The following is a 21687-nucleotide window of genomic DNA, read 5'->3' as shown; positions in this document are numbered from 1 at the left end:
CCCAGCCAAGCTTAGCCATCTCCACCTCCACCCCCAGTTCCTGTTTGTGGCTGTTGTGGGATTGTTTTGTTTTGAGGCAGGGTCTAAGTATGGTAGGTAGCTCAGGCTGGCCTCCAACTCTGTGCCCCGGCCTCTGTGCAGGAAGGATAAACTCTGTTGCCATACCTGGCCGATCCCATTGCCTTTGATTACTGAGCCCTTTTGTGGTTTGAGACTCCCAACAGAAGCCCTCTAGGAGAAGAATCCCCTGGTCCTTGGCTCAGCCTCCCTTCTCCCACAGGCCTGGCTCACCGAGATTCACGAGTATGCCCAGAGAGATGTGGTGATCATGCTGCTAGGCAACAAGGTGAGTGGCTCTGTGGCAGAGCCAGTGCACTCTGACCCTTCTCTCCCTCTGCTGCTTCAGCCCCATCCCCACCCAGCCCCACAGCCACCTAAACCCTTCCAACAGGGGACCCTGAGGTCTCCAGTGTGGGAGTCAGACATGTCTTGTGACATCTGCCTGTCCCACCCCAAAATTTTGCTAGTAGCCCCTTCCACCAACAGCCTAAACCGCTGCCAGCGAGCTGCCAGGTGACTCAACTGCCAGCCATCACTAGATCATTATGGACAGGTCAAAGGTCAGGGAATAAGTACAAAATGTTTAACTCTGCTGCTGTCACCCGATGACGTTGGGTCACCACACCCTTTGCTAGTATCACACACCTCCCCTAAGTGCTAAGGGCGTGCGTGGGTACACAGCCTGAGCAATGCAGAAGCAGAAATCCTGGCCCCAGGCCAATCACACCTGCCTGCAGTCCCTCAGGCTACCAGAAGAGGGCGGGCAGTGCTTGCTCCTGGGGCAAAAGATGGGCTTCCTGGGGTCAAGGCTTCCTTTCCCTGGAGTTGATTGACTGACCCACATGGGCTTGACAGGCGGATGTAAGCAGCGAAAGGGTGATCCGTTCTGAGGATGGAGAGACACTAGCCAGGGTAAGTGACTGCCAGTGGGTTTGGGGGAATGGTGAGGGAGGCCATAGCAGGCCCTGAGAACACTCTCTCCCTGGCAGGAGTATGGCGTTCCCTTCATGGAGACCAGTGCCAAGACTGGCATGAATGTGGAGTTGGCTTTTTTGGCAATTGCCAAGTGAGAGCTGAGTGGGGGAGGGGGGGTGCGGGGGAGCCTGGGTTGCGGTGGGAGGCAATCTGGGAAGCCAGTGGGGCGGGGAGGGGGAGTGTTAGGGAATGCCTGGCTTTACATTCCCAGCTCAGCTCATGATTCTTCCTGTTCTAGGGAACTAAAATATCGGGCAGGCAGGCAGCCTGATGAGCCCAGCTTCCAGATCCGAGACTACGTGGAGTCGCAGAAGAAGCGCCCCAGCTGCTGCTCCTTTGTGTGACTCTAACAGCAGACTCTATAAGGGGCTAAGAGGAGGCCCAGAGACCCTTGGAATGCAGTTATTTTAACTGCCAAGCCGACTAGGAGAGAGTTGGGGGTCCAGTAGGCAGCCCTGTCCAGGGAGGTAGCTGCCACCCTAGTTTCTCTAGCTTCCCTGTGTCATGGGAAGGTTAAAATTCCCATACTTTATCTTAATATATATAAACTAATATCAAAAAGGGCACCAGTGTGCCCCCCCCGAAAAAAAAAACAAAATAGGTAGGGACTTGATGGTCCTTTTGCCTTCTGGGACTGGATTCTAAAAGACTGGATCCCCCTCCTATCATGGGCTTTACTGCACCAGCATGGAACCAGGGGACACCAAAGTACTGCTAGGGTGTAGGAACTGGTTGTGATCCTCACTAGGGAGGCTAGGGAGACTTCTCTTCCTCCAACTCCCCAGGGGACACCCTCTCCCAATAGGAAAGGCCTCAGTGCTGGGAGCTAGCCCAATGCCTCAGAAAAGATAAAAGTGGAGATTGGGGTGGGGGGCTGTAAGAAGAATAGCAGTCATGTGGGTGGGGTCTGCTCACAGCTACCTCTGGCCCTCCTCACCCTCCTTCTGGAAGCAAACCCCTTTTTCTCTAGCACACAAGCACAGTGGGGTACCTGAAAACATCACATTCTATCCTCTGGACCTTACATCCCAGGGGACACCCCACCATCCCATGGGAATCTCTCTCATCAGCTTTCTGCCTGGGTTCCTAGACGCCAGAGGTCAGAGCCAGGAAAACACTTCACTTTCCTTCCTTCCCAGACCTGTGACAAGGTGGACAGCACCACAGCTATTTAAGGCAGAGGTAAGAGCCAGATAAAGAATTTGCTGGCTCCTAGAATGGGTGGGAGTCAGAAGTGAACAACCCCACCATTCAATTTTTCTAAGTCCCAGCTCTCTGTCTCCTCCCTGCTCTTTCCTTTAACTTCAGACCAACACTAGGACCAAAACTGTTTTATCTCCACATCCACTAAATCAGGTGAAAGGGTGGGAAGCCTTCTGTTTCTGGGTGAACCAATGTACTATGTTTGTGTGGGAAGGGGAAGGTAGTTTGGTCAAGCTTCGGGTATGGAGACGGGCAGTAAGGAGGTCCTATAGGCTCGAGGCCGTATGTCTCCCAAAGCCCTGACCCTACCCTTAGGACGCTGGAGGTGTGCAGATCCATGACCCATAGGCACCTTTACTGCAGCTCTGTAGGCTGGGCAGTGACTGGGACTCCTATAAAGTGTGCACTGCACATTTCTGAGGTTACTGCATTTGCTTTCAAGGCAGAAATCTTGCTCTCTGAGCAGAGTCAGCACTCTAAACTTGGGTTGATAAGAAAGCCCTCTGTGACCTCTCATGGGCAGATCAAGGAGGAGCCTGGGCTTGCCTCTGCTCTTCTGGGACTTCTAGCAAGTTGCAGGAACTCCAGTCCCGTAGCTCTGGGTCTCCAGCGTTTGTGTTTTTCAGAATTAAATTGCAGTATTTTGGAAAGTACACCCTGATGTTTTTCCTGTTTGTTCCCAGAGGAAAGAGGGATTATGTTGGAGAGGTTGTTACTTGGCATGTTGTGGGAAACTGTTACCCAATGCCCAAATCATTCTCGCCTCATTCTTCGGAGTCCTCATAGGCTCACCTCACCCTTAACTGACTGCCCTCCTCCAGACCAACGCCTCTGCAGGCAAGAGGGAGCTGAAAGGCTTATCTCACAGTCCAAGTCGTTTTCTTTCTCTGTTGAAAAAAGCCAGGTCTCCTTTCCCTCTAGAGTGACTCCTGAGATTGACTACCTAGCTGTCTCTCGCCCCGCCCCCTCTCCCTAGCCAAAGGTTGCTGCCAAAACCAAGCCTTTTATTCATTATTTATTGATCTACCCTCAGGCCGGCCTGTCTTCCTGGTGGGCTATACCGATCCTTGGTCTATCTGCCCCGCCCTACGCGTTCCTAGAAGGGGTCAAAGCCCAAACCTTCTCTGTATGCCAAGTCCTGGGATAGCGCCGTGACTCCACGAGTAGAAACTTTGTTACTTAAACAACCCCGCTCCAGAGTTATTCTGTTACAGTTACCCTGTTACAGTGTTACTGTGTTACAGAAGACATCCGTCCGGTTCTTAGACTGGCCCCGGGGAGGGGGGGTGGGAGGAGTGAGTGGGGGTGTGTGGGATGGTTTCCCCGACAACTGTTGCTTCCCCCTCCCCCCACTTCGAGCCAAGCTGTGCAACAGGCTTTGGTTGACGGCGGTTAAAGCATTGAGGATCCTTTACCCCGAGACTGACTCTTCTAAATCCGCCTCCACGGCGTGGAAACCAGAGTGCAGCCCGCGAGGCCCCTGGGCTCAGTACCTGGAACCCGGCCCCGGTCCCGGCCCCGGCTCCGCCCCATCGACCCAACTCCGCACTTGGTAACAAACACTTCCACTTCCTGGGCTCTCTTTTCTTCTCCCGCTGCGGGGAGCCGCGCCGAGTGCAAGCCACACCCCCACAATTCTGATTGGCCAGATATGTTCACCCCGGCCCAAGAGCTCGAGTTAATGGCTTTTGATTGGTCCACGGTGATTCACACCCACGGCACAGCCCCGCCCCCGGCTTTAGGAGCTGGGGCGGGCTCTGGAACGCTCAGACACCGCGCCGGGCGGGGATTGGCTCCCTCCCTTCCTGTGCGTTCGCTACCGCGGTTCCTGGGACACCTGCTCACTGTCCCCAGTGAGGTGCTCAGCTCCCGACTCGAGCTCCGCTGAGCGGGAAGAAAGGCCGTGCGTCCCCGGCCTTCGACAGGAACCGCGCTGAGCGTTCGCAGGGCAAGATGAGCGTGATCGCGGCAGCCGGGGAGCCTCTGCCCCGGCTCTGCTGCCTGGAGAAGGGTCCGAACGGCTACGGCTTTCACCTGCACGGGGAGAAGGGCAAGGTGGGCCAGTATATCCGACTGGTGGAGCCCGGCTCGCCGGCCGAGAAGTCAGGGCTGCTGGCCGGGGACCGATTGGTGGAGGTGAACGGCGAGAATGTGGAGAAGGAGACACATCAGGAGGTGGTGAGCCGCATCCGCGCGGCGGTCAACTCTGTGCGCCTGCTGGTGGTCGACCCCGCGACGGACGAGCATCTCAAGAAACTGGGCGTTTCGATCCGGGAGGACCTACTGCGCACCCAGAAGTCCGAAGAAGCCGATCAGCCGGTCGCCACTGTCTCACAGGAGACTGGAGAACAGGCCGAAAAGAGCCACCTGGAGCGGGTAAGTGCGAGCTGAACTGGGTATGGGACTGGGATTCCGAAAGAGACTCGGGCGCCCCGGACGTCCAGCACTTTCTGAAACTGGAGCAGCGAGGAGGAAACGGCTTCCGCCCTCTGACCCGAAGCGATCGCTGCTCCTGAGGCTAGCTTCGGACTCCGACCCGCGACCCCGTAGCCTTGTCCGTGTTCGCCTGCACTTTCAGTTCCCTTGAACTTTGGGGAGGTATCGCAAAAGAATTCAGTTCCTTTCTCGGCTCCCATTACTTGAATTCTGTCCCCGATCCCGGACGCCCTGGAGCCTTTTTCTGGGCTGTCCTCATCTGCAGCTAAGCTCAACACTTTCTCTCTCTCTCTCTCTCTCTCTCTCTCTCTCTCTCTCTCTCTCCCCGCTCGCTCTCTCGCTCTCTCTCTCTCTCATTCTGTGTCTGTCTGTCTGTCTGTCTGTCTGTCTGTCTTTCCCCTCTCGTCAGTCCTTGTAGGTGGTAGCTAAAACTCGGTTCCCTAGTTTGTGCTTCATTAACTCGCAACGATTGGACTTCATCCTTCTCAAGTCTAAAGTGACTTCTAAGAAAGAGAGGAAGTCCCTGCGTCTCCGAGCGAGGGGTGGGGGTGGGGTACAGGGAGGAGGCACACAGGCGTCTTGGGGGTGGTGGCTCTGCCACCCTGGAGGATTTATGGTCCTCTGGAATGTGAGGAGTAAGCGCTCCCTAGCTGGTATCTGGGAGCCTGGTGGGAGGACCTTGGAAAAGGAGGAGAAGGAGAAAGATGGTTGGTGGGAGGGAGCAGTCGGAAGGCCAGGCATCGTCCTTCAGAGTCCACGTGGGCAGGTGGTCTCGCCCTTATATTGTCACTGCTCACCCCAGTGTCCTGATAGCAAGCCGGCCGGTTGGATTTGCTCGTGTTTGGTATTTCCCCCAAACAACTCCACTTTGGATCAGCTGCCGGAGGGGCAGCTGGCAAAACAGGAGCTGTTGTGCTGAGCTTCGGATCCCTAGAGAGCCAGGAGGGAGGGAAGCCAGGCTCCGGGCTCAGACTGTGGGAGCAGGATCCCCTCAGTGCGCACTACCTGGTAGCAACATGTGGCAGCGGTATCTATGGAGCCAGGAAGATTCTCCCTCTACAGAGAAAGGGCACTGTTCAGCCTTAAGGTTGAAGGTGGAGCCTGAGAATACCAACTGGTTTGGTGGAAGTGAGGTCACCAGAAGCCCTGTTCTGCCAGAGCTTGGTGCTGGGGATGCCAGGGCCACCAGGTTCCCACTTCCTGCCAGTGCCAGTTGGCATTGGCAAGCAGTAGTAGAGCCCCTGGCAGCAAATTGGAACAGGTGACCTCTGCTCCTAGGCACAAACCCAATTTGAACCTTGTCCCGGGTCCACTGATTCACCATTACCTTCACGTCCACCCCCACCCCCTATTTTTTTCCTTTGGACTTTAGCATCAGGGCAGATAACCAGCGGCCTCCCCTCACCCTCCCGATACACACCGAGTTCCAGTCCTGCTCAGCTCCTCCCCTTGCCCTTTCGGTGGTGGTGCTGGGTGCTGGAGGGCCACGTCGAGAGAGGCTGCTGTGGAAGGTTCTACATCAGACTGTTTTGTATCTAAAATGGCAGTGGGCTGGGGCTTCCTCTTGGAGATCTGTCCTGAGTCAGCATCCCCCGGTGGTAGTAAGACCACCTACATGTGTGTCGATTTTTAAGGCCAGGAGACTCAAAGTAGTGCCATTCTGGAGATACCATCATAGGACTTGGCAATCACTTTCTGAGCTTTGATTTTTTTCCCATGTATAAAATAAGAGCACTGGGCAACATGGTCCGTCTTTCCGGTAGTTATCAGAACAGCAGCCGGTACTCGTACCCTGCTAGATGGTTAAGGTCATCGTTGCCCAAAGCTTGAAAAGTTCAGTCGCTTGAGCTTTGTTGTGCTAAACTTCTCTGTATAGAGCTTCCATATCTTGGTGTGGTAAGCTTGCGGATGGCACTCCCCCATGCCTCATCCAATATTGCAAAATATGCCAGTAAAGGCTGAGGCATCCCTGTCCTCTATGTAGAAGGTGCCCAGCTGAGATTTGACAGTTAGTTTTAGCTGGGGTTTGTTTGCAGAGCGGGAGCTGCTCCGTTAACCTCCTGGGTTCTCATGTGACAGAGAGGTGTCAGCCAGAAGATGCTGTGGTGGAGACTGAGTGGCATCTTGGTGGGCCAAGAGCAAACAGGGCAGGTGAAGAGAGGTGCCTGAAACATTGGCTATCCCCACTGGCCTGCTGAGGCCCAGAGAGGTAGAGGTTTCTTTATTGGAAAAGCAGAGTTTTATTATGTAATTCTGGCTTATCTGTAGACCAGGTTGACCTCAACTCATAGAGGCTCTCATGCCTCTGCCTCCCAGATGCTGGGGTAACAGGTGTATTCCACCACACTGAGCCCCCACCTTGTTTCCAAAGACAGCATCTCACACTAAAGCCTGGGACTTTTAGATTTGTAGGGATTAGTTGATTTGTTTTGAGACAGGACCTCACTACATCACTTTGGCTGGACTTGGAACTCTGTGTAGACTGGCTGGCCTTGAACTCACAGAGATCCTCCTGCCTCCTGAGTGCTGGGATTAAAGGCACACCAGACCAAATTTATGAATCTGGCTAAGCTGGCCACTGAGCCCCAGAGATCCTCCCGCCTCCACCTCCCCAGCAACAGGATTATAAACCTAAACCTCTATTGCTAGCTTTTTTTGGGGGGGGGGGTATCTGGGGATTGAACTCAGGTCCTCATGCTTGTACAGCAAGAACTTTACTGTCTGAGCGACCTCGCCAGCCCTTTGCCTGCTTTCCTGTTACCTATCCCCACCAGACACAGGACAAGGCCTAAATCCTTGAATTTTGGCCTAGAGCAGGGCCTGGGCAGACCTGAGCCAGCTCAGCTGTACTAGCTGACCTGCCTGGAGCCCAGTTTCTTCATCTCCCTAAGCCTTTGTTTCCTATTGTGTAAGTTGGGAATGACGGCAGTGACCTCATGGGGTTATTAGGATTACATAAGGCTGTGTGTAAGTCACCCAATACTGGCAACTAAGCAAGTGCTCAGTAAATGTTGACTGTTGGCATTTGAAGTAATAAATAGTTCATAGCGCTGATTCCTCCCTACCTGAGCAGGTGCAGCTGTGGCCAAGCCCAGTGGTCAGAGTCCTCAAAGATCCCTGTTGTTTAATGTTGATGTGATGAGCTGGGTGTGGTGGCACAGGCCTATAATCCCAGCACACCAAAGGCAAAGGCAGGAGGACTGCTAGCTCAAGGCTAGCCTGGGCTACGGGATGGGATTCTGTATTCATATATTTGTTTATTTATTTTGGTTTTCCCAGACAGTTGCTCTGTGTAACAAAACAGCCTTGACTGTCCTGGAACTTGCTCTGTAGATCAGGCTGGCCTTGAACTCACAGAGACCCACCTGCCTCTGCTTCCCCAGTGCTGGGATCAAAGGTGTGTGCCACCACTGCCCAGCTGCACCAATATTAAACAATAACAATAGCTCTATGTAGTACCGTGGTTCTCTACAATATTGGCCGCCCACTCTCCCCCACTGCTCCGCTCTTTCCCAGCCACACCAAAGATCTGAATCCCCTCAAGCCAGCTATACATCCTTGTGCCTCTGTGTCCACCTCTGATACCTGGCAAGCCCCGGGGCACAGCCTTGGGTTACTCCTATTCCAACCATTGTTAGTTATCCCACCTACACTGCTCTGTATCTGCTACAGGGAGGTGTTCAATACATGGTTGAATTAATGGGTGAATCCATGACAGCTGTAAGGGACCTTTGTCCCAGTTCATCCCAGTCCAGCACACCTGGGCTTGTTTGTGCATCCCATACACCTAGAGATGGAATTCCAAATAGAATCAACCCAGTCCTTCTTGCCTACTAGCAGCTTCCCCTTTGACAGGGAGGCCAAAGGTCTAGGCTTTGGGGTCAGACGCAGTAGTGTTGAGAGTCTCCGCTCTGCTGCTTCCTGGCTCTGGAGCCGTAGTCCCTGCAAGACTTTGCTTCCAGTCAGTGAAATGGGATACCAGTCCCCAGCCTACAGGATTCTTAGAAAGAGCAATCAGATGACAGACCACGGTTGGGAAAGCACTCAGATTCAGCCAGGTTCCTCCTAGCCTTGACCCTGATCATAGAGGCAAGGACAGTGTAGGTACCCCTGGAAGCAGGATAGATGGGCGGGTGCAGTTAGCGGACAGGTTTAATTTGGCCAAGATAGAGCTTCAGAAGGGCAGACTTTGGAAGGACACTGCTGGGTGTTTGGCTTTGAGATGGACAGGTCAAGGCCCAGCGTGGTGGTGTATACCTTTAGTCCCAGCACTCAGGGGAGGAGAGGCAGGTAAGTCTATGAGTTTGAAGCCAGCCAGGGCTATATGGTGAAAGCCTGTCTCACAAAAAGAAAAAGAAATGGATAGGTCATGCCACTTTGGGATCATTTTCTCTGCAGTTTAGCCAGCAGTGGCCCTGCTTCTTAGCCTGGGGCCATCAATCTGTTTGGAATGATTGTCCTAGAAGCAGAAAGGTCTTCCTTCTCAGGAAACCCCAGATTGATGGGGAAGGAACTCCCCACCTATGGAGCCTCTAAAGTGGGGCAATGCCTAGGAGTTTGAAGGCCAAGGAGAAATGTCAAAGTATGTTGGAACTGTGACCTCTTCTCTGGGGAAAAAAAGCTATAGCTGCTGATCACTGGTGTTTATTAATCTGTCCGAAGGTCGAAGGTGAATGTAGGGTGGACCTTTGGAAAAGCAATGTGTTTGATGCATGTGATCACCATCACCCCAGGCAGCCCCCCCCCCCTTTTGAGACAGTGTTTCTCTGTAGCTTTGGAGCCTGTCCTGCTCTTATAGACCAGGCTGGCCTCGAACTCACTGAGATCCGCCTATGTCTGCCACTGGAGTGCTGGGATTAAAGGCGTGCACCGCTGGGCTCCCAGGCAGGTCTTTTATGGGGATGGAGAGATCTGTTGGCCCACCCTACCATGACCCCATTGTGTGTGTGCCTCCCTTTGGCCACACAGTCGGGTTATGTTTCAGGGCCTGGCTCTCCAGATAAATGTGGACCACATCAGGACCCTCACGGTGTCGTAAACTCGGGCTTCTTTGTGCTCAGTGATAGTTTGTCTGGCATACAAAAGGCTACAGGTTCACAGCAACACAGCAACACAGACATAAGATTGGCAGTTCAGGGTGCTTGAACCAGCTTCATGCAGGGGTTGGGTTAACTAAGGTTCGTTCCTGTTGGAGCCAGAGCTTTAAGGCTTTCTATCACCCAGAAAAGCGGAGATGCTTCCTAGTAGCTCAGCCCAAAGGGGGTAGTTCCTATCCCTTCATGGGTAGAAGGGAGCCTGGGAAACAAATCCCAATCCCTACCCACTCCTCCCACCCCTACTTTGCCTTGCTAGTTTCCCTGCAGCGCGGAGACCCCAGGAGGCTGGCTTTGACTGCTGCCTGAGCCTCCCCTCCAGGTAAAACAGCTCGCTCTTCACATCTCCAGCCATGAGGATATTTCTGTCCTGTATCCGAAATAAGGACAAGTGCTGTAGACTCTCTGAGGTCAGGTGACTTCAAAGGCAGCATGGTGACACACAGAGAAAATCGGCCAGATTTAAATCTGATCAGAGACAAAGGCAGCCTCTCCATGTGCTTGTCAGGGCACGGGCCCAATGCCCACCGCAAGTTCAAAGAGTAAAGCCTGTTTGGGGTCGTCCCCTCCCCCCCAGCCCCGCAACATAGCGGCAGAGTGAGGCTGCTGAGCCATGGACCACGTGAAGTGTCCAAGCGGAAGTACGCTGGACATGGGGCCTGGTGCAGGTTGATATTCCTTATCAAACATTCCTGGGACTAGAAATGTTCTGAGTTTTGGATGTTTGCCAACTTTGGAAGAGTTACACAAACCCGAGATATAGAGACCTAGTTCTGTCAAGAGAGTACCTGCCTAGATGCCCTGAGTTCTAGCCACAGTACCACTTAAAATTGGGCATGGTGGCACTCACCTGTGATTCCTAGTCTTCTGGGAAGTCATTCTTGGATATGTAGTGAACTTGAGGCCAGGCCAATGTGGGCCAACCTGGGTTACAGGAGACCCTGTCTGGGGAGCGGGGGCGGGGGGGATTCAGATTTTTGGAGCAATTTGCACTTCAGATTTTAGGTTAGAGATGTTCAACTTGCACAAATTAAAAAGAGGTAAACTCTTTCTTTTATTGTTTGCATTTTGTTTGTTTGTTTGTTGAGACAGAATTTCTCTGTGTATGTAGTCCTGGCTGTCCTGGAACTCACTCTGTAGACGAGACTGGCCTCAGAGATCTGTCTGCCTCTGCCTTCCAAGTGCTGGGGTTAAAGGCGTGCACTGCCACATCCAGCAACTATTTCAAGTTTTTAAACAAATCCAAACTTGAAATGATAATAGACTATTATCTCCTTTTTTGCAAGGGGGTGTATGTACTAAACTCACTATGTAGACCAGGCTGGCCTCCTGCTCACAGAGCCTGTCCTTGCCACCATGCCTGGTTCTTCTGGAAATTCCCCACACCTGGTATGCTTGTACTCTGTCGTGTTCCTCCAGCTCTGAGTTCAAATCCTGCTGTCCCGTTATCAACTTTCTCCCCTCTGTGAAATGTGGGCATATTTCCCTTAAAGAGTCACAGTTGGGGTTTACGTAAGAAAATATATATAAAGCCCTCGGCATTGTGCCTAGTCTGTATTGTACGTTCAATAAACGGTAACTGCTATTTGTTACTTCGGTAATGAGGCCCAGTTTCACAATGAGCTCCTTGATTGTCCTTGCTTAGCCTCTTGGGACAGCCCATAAATCGGCAGCTTCTGAGAGAAGGGTGGGGGCTGGTGATGGTGGACTGCATGCCAGACAGGCAGGAAGGCACCTGGCGACCAGCCTTGGATGGTGTCCAGCTAGGCAGTAGCCCAGGTACCAGCCGGCTCTGTCTCAGGCTTCCCCGGCCTGGAAGAGAACAGAGCCGAACTCCGCTTCCCCATCAGGCTCCCTGTCCAGCACTGAGAGGCGAGGACCTGGCTCAGAGCCTCCTGACTGAGGAGTGCTGATGTCTATGAAACAGTGCCCATTTTAGCTCCCTGGGTTCCTCCCGCTCCTTGACTCCCACAAGGACCACTGTTACCACCACACACACACTAGCAATTGTGACCAGACGTGTTCTTGTACGGATGAAGAGGAAGGGTCCTACCGGGAACTTGATGACATCATCTGAGATGAAGAGGACGGGTCGGTCCCACGGGGAGCTTGAGGTGACATCAGACTTGGTAGTAGCCAAGCCCACATCAGGATGAGCAGAGGACACCGGTAGCCTAAAGGGGCTGAAGTGGCCCAGAGTTCCAAGGCCCTGGTCACTTCTCAGCCTGCCTAAAGGATAGCATCCCATGCTGCCTTAACATGGCAACCCTAGGCAGAATCCAGCCATCTCCATCAAGCTCCCTTGAGGAACAAGGCCAGCTCCAAGCCTCTGTCCCCAAGTCCATGAGGAAGGAAAAAAGCAAAAACCCTAGCTGCTTCCCACAACAAAGCAGAAATGTCACCTGCCCCTCCCACTAAGGTCTCCTCCTTGACCCTCTTATTCCCTCATCTCTATCCGGGTCTACTTCTCCTGTGTGGGACGGCGGGGCCCCAGGCTCATTTCCATAAATAAGAACCCTGGGCTGGGCTGGTGAAGAACAGTCTTAAGAAGGGTTCCCTGGTCACCCTGGGGGGTCTTCCCACCGTCACAGCCTGTCACTGCTGGGGCTGGAGCTGGCTAGTCCTTGGGAAGTAGTAGAAACAGCCCGGCCATTTCTCCTGAGCCCATCACCATGGTATCAGCCAGGGAGGGGCTAGGCCCAAAGGGGCTTTTGTCCCCCAGCTACCCAGCAGAGCTCCCTCAAGGGGGAACAGGGAGCGGCCTTGGGCTTGCTCCCCAGAGACAGCTGTAGGATTAGGGTATCGACTTTCCCTGGCTTTCCAGGTGGCCCGTGGGTGGAGACTATTGAATTCCGTGCCCCCATCCCCTCTCTCCCTGGCCTGCACAGCGTGGGTGGAGATGTTGGCCTGGTTTCTTAGGGTGGGGTTAGGATCCTGGGGCAGAGGGTCAAGGGGCAGTCTGAGACCGGAAGGAGGGTTTGGAGGCAGTGCTCCTGGCCCTCTTGGAAAAACTGAAAGAGAAGCTCAGTTAGTCCAGCCCCATTCAGATCCATTGACACCAGCCGCCCTCTGACACCATTGCCTGGAACCAGTCCCGATTTTTACTTTGGAAGTTTTATATGGAGGCTGGAAGCCCCCACCCCAGGCCCATGTTCCCATGAGGTGCCCCACCCCCCGTGCTGTGTATCCTGGAGTTGGCACAAGTCCCAAGGCTGCTTAGGGTAGAGGGGCGCACACACACCAAGCCCGGGAGAGGACCGAACTTTTCCCTTTTATCTCTTTTCCCAACGGCGGAGTCCAAGCGCTGGTACCTTGCCCCTCCCCCATCCCGACTTGGCTCTAGGCCTGGGAACCAGAGGCCTGCCCCCAGGGGACTCCTCTAAGCTCCACCCAAGCTGGGATGGGCTGACTCAGCAGCTGCAGTGACAGCTCTTGGGGACTGGAAGGGAACCGGCTAGTTTCTCTGAAAGTTTAAAGCACTCCACTCCCCAGCTTGTGAAAGAAGAGACCTAGACCAGTGGTCCTCAACCTTCCTAACGCCGGAACCCTTTCATGCAGTTCCTCGTGTCGCGGTGACCACCAGCCATATATTTTTTTCGTTGCTACCTTATAACTGTAATTTTGCTACTGTTATAAATCATAATGCAACTATCTGATATGCAGTGTATCTAATGTATGACCTCTGTGTAAGGGTCGTTCGATGCTCCTCCAAGGAGTCTCGACCCACAGGTTGAGAACCACTGCTCTAGAAACTTCTGAAAGGGACCTATTAGCACGGAAGGTCTGTGAGTACTGCATGGAGGGGTCTTTCTGGAGGTAGAGTAGAGGCTGCCTTTCCCCTTTTGCAGGGTCCTCTAAGTCTTCTTGGTCCTCATGTTGCCTGAAGGTTGCAAAGTCGACCTTTGAACTCTGACACATGTCACTAGAAGGGATGCTGAGGTGACATTTGCTAAGGTGGAGTAGGGAAAACCCTAAGCAGGGACTTGGAACTGGAAGGCAAAGACACCTAACCCAGCCCTGCCCACGACTAGGGAGCCACCTCTCCTGAACCCTCAGCCTGGCTCTAGCCACAGTGCCAGCCCAGGCATGCTCACAGCCCCGTCACCCAGGTCAGGATTTATCCTTCCACTCGGGCTGGGGCTCTGGCTGCCAGAGGCGTGGAGCTCCCGGAAGGAAGCCTGTGGTTTCACTAGCTCCCAGACACCTGGTTAGTGTGCGAAGAGCCCCCACCGTCTGCCCTTCACTAGGCTTCACTCCGGGCTGCCTAGTAGCTGGACCCAAGCTGATGTGGTGGGAGGAAGGTCCCCAGTCAGACTGAGTGGGCTCAACTTCTCTGAGTCGCAATTTCCCTGTCTCGGAAACAGCTAACAGCCAGACTGCTGTGGGGAGGGGGGGTGGGGAGGAACGAGAGGCAAACTGAGATTCCGCAAACTGAGGGCCGCGGGAGGTGTGTGGCTGAAGCCGAAAGCTGAGCCTGTCCTGGTGGCAGCAACTCGTCAGACCTGTTCAGCTCACCTAGGCAGCCTGGGGGAGGGCCCATGGCAGCTTTGTGGAGGGATTAGCTGGAAGGAGGAGAATCCTCACTCCCGGAACTACGTGGTGCTGGGGGCTGAGGCAGGGGCTCCGTCACAGTGGGGTAAGGGACTGAATAGGCTGAGGGAAGGAGGGGCCTCTTGTGGTCCCCTCTTTTTGCTGCTGCTAGGGTTGTCTTTGCTGTTTGAAGTGAGGGGTCCCTAGGATCTGGGTCGGTCACTAGGGAAAATGCCAACTGTCACCTCCTCTGTCTTCTGGACTCTGCACACCAACATCCTGAACACAAAGCCTGCCCAAGCATTCGTTCTTTTCCATCTTTAAAATCTGCCGTGTGTGTGTGTGTGTGTGTGTGTGTGTGTGTGTGTGTGTGTGTGTGTATGCTGTGTGGGGGTGGGCGTACCATGGTCATCGGACAACCTGTGGGAGTCACTTCTCCCTTTCTACCTTGTGTGTCCTGGAGATCAAACTCACTGGGTTAAGGTGCTTGCTTCTTCCACCAAGTGAAGGAAGGGATGGGTTCTTAATGCAGATAAGGTGGGACTGGAGGCCTGTAAGCCCCTTTCCCCACCCCCACCTCGTTTTAGTCCTTCCCGCCTGTCCCCTCCCTTGCCTTTTGTACCCCAAGCTGAGGATTTGGGTTTCAGAGCAACCTGGCCACCACCCTCCCTGACCCAGTATCCTAGAGTTACGTGACTGTTCTTACTAGCAAGAACAATGGTGGAGTCCGGTATGCGTGGGGGCTTAGTAAGAACAATGGTAACATCCAGATCTGCGCAGGGACTTGGAGTTCCAAAGTACTGCTTTATACGGTGTCTTTATGTCTTTGGGCCTCAACAACACCCGGAGAGGCAGGTAGCAATAAACACCCTCTATAAAGGAAGACCCCGAGGCTCAGAAATGGAAATGATTCGCCCCAAGTCACAAGTTAGTAGGAGAATCTTGTTGCCCCACAGGGTGGGTGGCAACCCAGGGTTAGTCAGCTTGCCAGTGGCCAACAGGCTGCTCCCAGGCTTGGAGCTGGGATCAGGGTAGTGCTTGGGAAGGGCTCACAAAGCCTCCAGCTTCTGTAGGCTCATGTCCATAGTCTGTCCATCTGTCAGTCTGTGTCGTGTGGGCATCAAGGCTGTTGCTTCAGAGCTCAGCTGCCAGAGAGGATGGAAGATGTTGAAACTGTTGACAGCTGAGTGGCAGGGTGCACGGAAGGTACCTGCCTGTGTCTTTTGGGGAGGGGGGTTAGTGAGATGGCTCAGGACATCAAGGCAAATTTACCACCAAGTCTGCCCCCCCATGGTGAAAGGAGAGAACCAAGCCAACTCTCACAAGTTGTCCTTTGACCCCACATGTGGACTGTAGTGTACACATGCTCTCTCACACACACACAAAATAAATAATATTAAAAGTAACAGGCTGGGTGGTGGTGGTGCACGCCTTTAATCGCAGCACTCAGAAGGCAGAGACAGGCAGATCTCAGAGTTAGAGGACAGCTAGGGCTACACAGAGAAACTCTGTCTCCAAAACAAACAAACAAATCAAAAAGTAACAGGCCCTGCTTTCCAGGCCACAGTCTTTGACAACATTGGCCCTGCCCTGCTTTTCATGGTCTCCTCCCCATATATAAGTCCTTGGGAATTATTGAGAGTCACACACTCACACACACACACACCCTATATCCTTGGCAGGACCTAGAGCTGGGGACAGTCCCATCTACCCCAGGATCTACTGCCTGCCACCTGTGGGGTTTCAGGTTATCAGGGTCACATTTGGCTGGGCCATTTGGCTCACTGGGGTCAAAAAGGGAACCCACTAGAGATACAGATCTTTACTGTAAACAGGTTGGCCAGCTTTCAGTAAACAGCTATCCTTGCCTTCACAACAGACAACAGAGAAGAGATACAGGGACCAGTGCTCCCCCCCCCACACACACACACACAGGAGCCTCAAGTATCCAGCCAGACCTCCATGGGCCAGATGAGCCGTGGGTGGAGAAGGGTAATTCCAAAACAGCCTGTGAGTAATGGCAAAGAGGGAAATTAGCCCCAGGCAGGGACAGCGGCTTTCCCCAGAGCTGCTCAGTTCGCTACAGTGCTAAGTGTGCACCCACATCTGAGCCCTGGCCAGATTCCTTGCACTGCTCTGAGGGCTCCAATCACCACTGGATTATCCCAAATCCTTCGAGTCAGGGAGCTGAAGAAGGCAGTGTTGGGATATTGTGCAATGACGTGAGTGAGTGCTTCCTACATCCCCGCAGCGTGAGCTCCGGCCTCGGCTCTGTACCATGAAGAAAGGCCCCAATGGCTATGGCTTCAATCTGCACAGTGACAAGTCCAAGCCAGGCCAGTTCATCCGAGCGGTGGACCCAGACTCTCCAGCAGAGGCCTCCGGACTCCGGGCCCAGGACCGCATTGTGGAGGTAATGCCCTTTACAATGCTCTCTGTACCTTCGCGGGCTCTTCCTTCCTAATCTTTGGTGCTTTGGGGCAGCCTTATGCCATCTGTGGTTTGATTAACCCATGGCTTATGGCCAACTCAGAGGTGCTGGATGGCGGGCAGCTACACAGGTAGAGCGGAGGAATGGGAAGGAAGGATGTTAAGCGGTAGGTGGGAGTGCCATACCAGCAGACTGGATGGTTTCTTTTCCCCTCGCTCGGACTCTGCTTTGCAAAATACACACCCTATGCCCATGATTTACCTGCCAAAATCCAGGTAGATGCCAGAGACCACATGCATGGCCTTCCTGATGCCTGGGCAGTCCGGCCAGGCATGAGGATGGATCCTACGGCCTCTCCTGAGTTCAGCTTTGAGACACTCTGTTCTTCGGCTGTGCTCACCAGAGAGGAAATGTGAACTAAATGCTTGGGCTGCTCCCAGAATCACAGTGTGAGAACCTTAGAGCCACAGAGCAGCTCCTCCAAGACTTCTCACTTTACACGTGAGAAAACCAAGGCCCAGAGAGGGAGGTCGGAGGAGAGACCGGCCCAGGCTCCCAGGCCTCCCCTCACTCCAGCTGTGTTTGTATAGTCTCTGGGTATTTTCTTTGGCTCTTCCCATTTGTCTTGCTTCCCAGCTGACTGTCAGAGAAGCCCTGGATGGCTGGGTTCGGGGCTGAGCACTTGAGGAAATGCAGCATTCCCAGGAGGGACTTCCTCCACCTGCCCTCCCCAGCGCTGAGACCCGTGTGGGTCATCCCCGTCCCTGCCTTGCCTCACAGGTCAATGGTGTCTGCATGGAGGGCAAGCAGCATGGGGACGTGGTGTCTGCCATCAAGGCTGGAGGGGACGAGGCCAAGCTGCTGGTGGTGGACAGGGAAACCGACGAGTTCTTCAAGAAGTGCAAAGTGATCCCATCACAGGCACACCTGGATGGTGAGTGCACAGCTGGGTGCCCCCAGCCAGGGGTGTGGCCAAGTGCCTAAGGCTTCTTGGATTGCAAGGGAGAGTCTACAGCGTGGGTTGGTGGAGAGTAGAAGCAGGGATGGGCCATGAGTGTCTGAAGGGGGTTAGGTTACAGCCCTTAACTGTCATGAAGGAGGGGAATGAGGTTCGATCAGTACCAAGGCCTGGCCTGAGCCTCTCCCTAGTCCAGGGAGTTCTCAGGCGATTCCTCTGAGAGGAAAGAGTTAACTCCGGGGAAGGCCTCCAGCCTTTGCCAGGCAGACCAGAGTCCAGTGACAGGGGCCCCAGTGCTCCCCTCCTCCCTTCTGTCAAGTTGCCTTGGAAACTGGGGCTTGCTGGCTCTAGAGAGTAGTGGGTCCCCTTCAGTCCCGGGGCCCCAGCTCTCCCCTTCCCCCTCCCCCACTCTCATCCTGCCAAGCCTGGCATCTCCTCCTGTTCAAGTCAAGCCAAAGTGAGTAAGGCCGCCACACCAGGCAGGAGCCCCCCACCCCCACCCCTTAGTCCGGACTTTCTCTCTGGGAAGATGGCTCCAGAAGGGTAATCTGGTATCCTGTGCTGAAAAGTAAACCTCCCTGGACTTTGCAGTGGGTGGGGCCCCCTGAGCATCGGGACTACAGTAGAAGGCCAGGGTCCACATAACTCAGATCTCCAAGAGGAGCGACACAGTGGGCAGGATACAAAGGATCACATGTATCATAACTAATATACAGGGACACCCCACCCATCCTGACTGCTTCATGGAGGTGGAACAGCCTTCCCCCTTCACAGGCCATATGGGAGGCGACCTTAGGCCTGGCTTTCTCTGTTGCTGGCCTCGCCTGACTGCCCAGGGCACTGTCCTTGAACCTTCTTGTCCCCTCACCTCCAGGTGACAGATACTTGGCATTGTTCTCTCTCCAAGGCAGCAGGTCCCGGCTATATAATCTGAGGTGTGGCCATAAACCTGTCAGACCTGGGCTGTGTGGATGTGGAGGCTAGAGGACAGCCTGGGAGAGTCAGCTCTCCCACTATCTGGGTCTTGGAGATCCAGCTCAGGTCATGAGGCCAGCACTGAGCCGTCTCTCTGGCCACAGGGGACCTGTTTTTGATTGGCTACCCTTGAACTCCATACCATCGTAACTCTCCAGCAAGCCTGGCATCTTGGCCTGGGTCAGAAAGGCAGCTCAGTGGTAGTGAGCACTGTTAGCAGATGGAGGGCTGTTTGCCTAGCACTGCACACTGCACGCAGGACTCCTTATAGGAGCTGTCTTGTCCATCACTGGTTGCCACTCAGTATCAAGCAGCACTCCAGCACGACCCTCCCCTGCACCCCCCCGAAAGTCCCCCCAGTTTGCCAAATGAGACATTATGAAAATACATTTTATTGAAAATTCCAAGTACCACACTGTAGTGGGGTCTTGTTTTCTGAGATTGTCAAACAATCTTTCTGGGCACTGGGTCATCAAAATGTCAAATGTACATACAGTGGGTTGCAGCCTTTGCCCTGCAGTACGGGGTCTGGTGAGCTGCCAAGGCATGGCTCTGCATCCTCTGCTCTCCTCCCCCAGAGATTCTGGACTAACCTTTGCTGTCTCCCTCACCTAGGACCCTTGCCTGAGCCCTTCACCAACGGAGAGGTACAGAAGGTAAGGGGTCCCCTACCCACTCCTGTGGGGACAGGGCAAGTGGTGGCATGGCTCGGGCTGACACATCAGGGCCCAGTTCCAGTGTCTTCCTGAGCGCTAAGCCATAGGACCGCCAGAGTACCCCCACCTCCTGTCAGGGGTGAGGCTGCCACTTGGGAAAGGCTTGCCTGGGCCCCTCTGTAGCCCCCACCTCTAACTCCCACCATACAGAAGAGGCCATTCTTCCCCCCAAGAACAGAGCCTCAGTGTCTGGACGCTGGTCCTGCCGCTTCCAGTCTGAGCTGGAAGAACAAAGTCCCTCCTCCTCGGGCAGAAGGGGGGGGGGGGTGAGGCTGGGAGCCAGCCGAGGCCATGGAAGGACCCAGGAAGGGGCTGAGTGCCAGGCTCACACCCCGCCAAAACCTCTACTCTGGCATGGGCTGTCTCAGAATCAGACCACAGAGCCTGGAGTTGGCAAGATCTGTTTGAAGGCTTCCTCTACAGAGACCTAATGGAGGCAATCATCAGACATGATCCCCACCTTCTGCCACCCCATCCCTGGTTCTATAATGTTCCATCATCTTATTCCTTAAAGACCTAGTTGGCTACTTTGGGGTTAAGGCCTGGAAAAGACTACCAGAGGTTAAGGGGCCATATACGTTCCTCATGCCAAACAGGAGGACCTTGGTGGTCCTGTGTTCCCAGAAGCCCCTCTTGGGTTGCTGATTCAAAAAGTGAGTCAGTACTCAAAAGTGTTGGGGAGGATGAGAGATTCTGCAATTCCCTGCCCCCTGCTCAGGTGATGGATGGAACCAGGCTGCCCCAATCCTTTTAGGAATGTAGTAATATAAATCTGGGATTTGGATGGATGGCCAAGCCTGAGCAAGGACCCTGCTCTAATGAGGCCTCCAGCTTCTCCCTCCAGGAGTTTCCTTCCCCATCTCCTGCCCACCCATACTTTTTCCTCTCTGTGCCAGGAGAGCAGCCGTGAAGGCCCAGCAGAGGCAGCTTCAGAGAGCCCCAGGCCAGCCCTGGCAAGATCTGCCTCCAGTGATACCAGTGAGGAGGTACGCAGGCCCCATGGGGGCTGGTGACTGAGTTCCTTACGGGAAGCCATTTCCAGGCGGCTCTGGTTCCTGGCACACTAGCCTGTCTTTGAGGTCACATGGGGAGGTGCGGTTTGTTCTTGTCAGTGACCTGGCTACCCTGGTCATAGCCCCAAGGGATCTCCACCTCTCTGAGGCCAAGGGCTGAGGAGCCCTCAGGGATGGACACTGACTCTCTCCTCCTCTTCACAGCTAAATTCCCAAGACAGCCCCAAGAGACAGGAGTCCACAGAGCCCTCATGTACCTCCTCCTCCTATGACCCCATCTTGGACTTCAACATCTCCCTGGCTGTGGCTAAAGAGAGGGCCCACCAGAAGCGCAGTAGCAAGCGGGCCCCGCAGATGGACTGGAGCAAGAAAAATGAACTGTTCAGCAACCTCTGAGCACCCGACCAGCCGCTGGTCAGTGCTGGACGGTGGAGCCACCCACCCACCTGACCTAGCCTCCCCCTCCTCCCCAGTCACCCACCAATCAACATTCAAATCAACATCAGCACCCCGACCCCTTCCTGGCAAATTTGATTGTCTTAGGAATTGTCCTTCCCTCACCTTAGGGAAGGGGAATGTTTCTGTCCCGTCCCCATACTTATCCCTGAGGGGCTTCATCCTACCAAGAGTCCCCTCACCTGTCTGCCTAGGACATCACTGGGACCCACACCAAGCAAGGACCTTTGGACCAGACAAGAAGTTCTCCCTCAACTACATGTGATGACCAAGTCCAGGGCTCACCAGGGACTGACTGTAGCGGCCATTGCTTATAATGGACAGGGTGCCTGAGGTCCTCAGAGCTATGGCTTGGGCTTCTTTGGTCCATTTGATTTTTTTTTTTTAAAGAGTGTAGCATTGCAGAATTTAGAGGGGTTCTTGTTTTCATGATTCTTGTGATTTTCCCGGTTGTTTGTACCCAGAGCATGGCAATGGCTTCACCCTTAAACTTTTTCTACTCTCACTCTGAAAGACCTGGGCAGCACGGGGAAACCCAGGCTGCCTCTGCCTGTCCTGAGCCAGGTGCCACCACTGTAAGGAAATGCCTTCAGAAATTCACTGGTTCCTTTAAACCACCTGAGCCTCTGAGTCGTCTTTGGTGCTTCGCCTCATACCCTCAGGTCTAAGAGAGTGGGCAAAGACTGGCGCTCCCAGGGGGCTGGCCTCTGGCTGGGAGGTGGGACACTCCTGGAGGAGCATGCCTGGGTTTGCAGCTATTCGGAGCCCACAGGGCCCTCCAGCTCTGTGCTTAGCTCCATGTCAGTGTTCCCTGGTACATGGGACAACGGGAGTGCTTGTG

General features: G+C 54.1%; 2 protein-coding genes across 7 annotated transcripts in view; both read left to right on the top strand.

Moving 5' to 3' along the window:
* Rab37 (RAB37, member RAS oncogene family) overlaps positions 1-2891 on the top strand; it is a 67629-nt gene extending 64738 nt beyond the window's left edge. For all 5 annotated transcript variants that reach the window (XM_085696033.2, XM_085696034.2, XM_048452071.3 and 2 more), the window contains 4 exons: positions 281-346; positions 916-972; positions 1050-1126; positions 1274-2891. In XM_085696033.2, coding sequence (XP_085552159.1) covers positions 281-346; positions 916-972; positions 1050-1126; positions 1274-1379 — 306 coding nt within the window. In that variant the 3' untranslated portion in view covers positions 1380-2891. The remainder of the gene's footprint in view (positions 1-280; positions 347-915; positions 973-1049; positions 1127-1273) is intronic.
* A 1108-nt stretch (positions 2892-3999) lies between these two features.
* Positions 4000-21463, top strand: Nherf1 (NHERF family PDZ scaffold protein 1). 2 transcript variants are annotated; one of them, XM_087909794.1, is made up of 7 exons: positions 4000-4614; positions 16549-16710; positions 17509-17662; positions 19277-19317; positions 20274-20363; positions 20595-20804; positions 21041-21463. In XM_087909794.1, the coding sequence occupies exons 1-6, from the start codon at positions 4192-4194 to the stop codon at positions 20784-20786; spliced, it is 1062 nt and encodes a 353-aa protein (XP_087765920.1). In that variant the 5' UTR covers positions 4000-4191; the 3' UTR covers positions 20787-20804; positions 21041-21463. The 2 variants fall into 2 exon arrangements, with proteins under 2 accessions (XP_087765920.1, XP_087765919.1); XM_087909793.1 differs by having other exon boundaries at positions 20595-21463.
* The last annotated feature ends 224 nt before the right edge of the window (positions 21464-21687 follow it).

Source organism: Myodes glareolus, chromosome 9 (assembly GCF_982192425.1).
Source record: "Myodes glareolus chromosome 9, mMyoGla1.1, whole genome shotgun sequence".
In the NCBI taxonomy this organism is placed as follows: Eukaryota; Metazoa; Chordata; class Mammalia; order Rodentia; family Cricetidae; genus Myodes; species Myodes glareolus.
The sequence above is the reverse complement of the archived record's forward strand: the minus strand, read 5'-3'. Positions and strand labels throughout refer to the sequence as shown.

Bases quoted from the DNA above. Each gene is read 5' to 3' on its own strand.
- Nherf1 (XM_087909794.1), top strand. From the start codon at position 4,192: ATGAGCGTGATCGCGGCAGCCGGGGAGCCTCTGCCCCGGCTCTGCTGC. The intron at 17,663-19,276 runs GTGAGTGCACAG...TCCCTCACCTAG, and splicing joins ATCACAGGCACACCTGGATG to GACCCTTGCCTGAGCCCTTC. The intron at 19,318-20,273 runs GTAAGGGGTCCC...TCTCTGTGCCAG, and splicing joins CCAACGGAGAGGTACAGAAG to GAGAGCAGCCGTGAAGGCCC.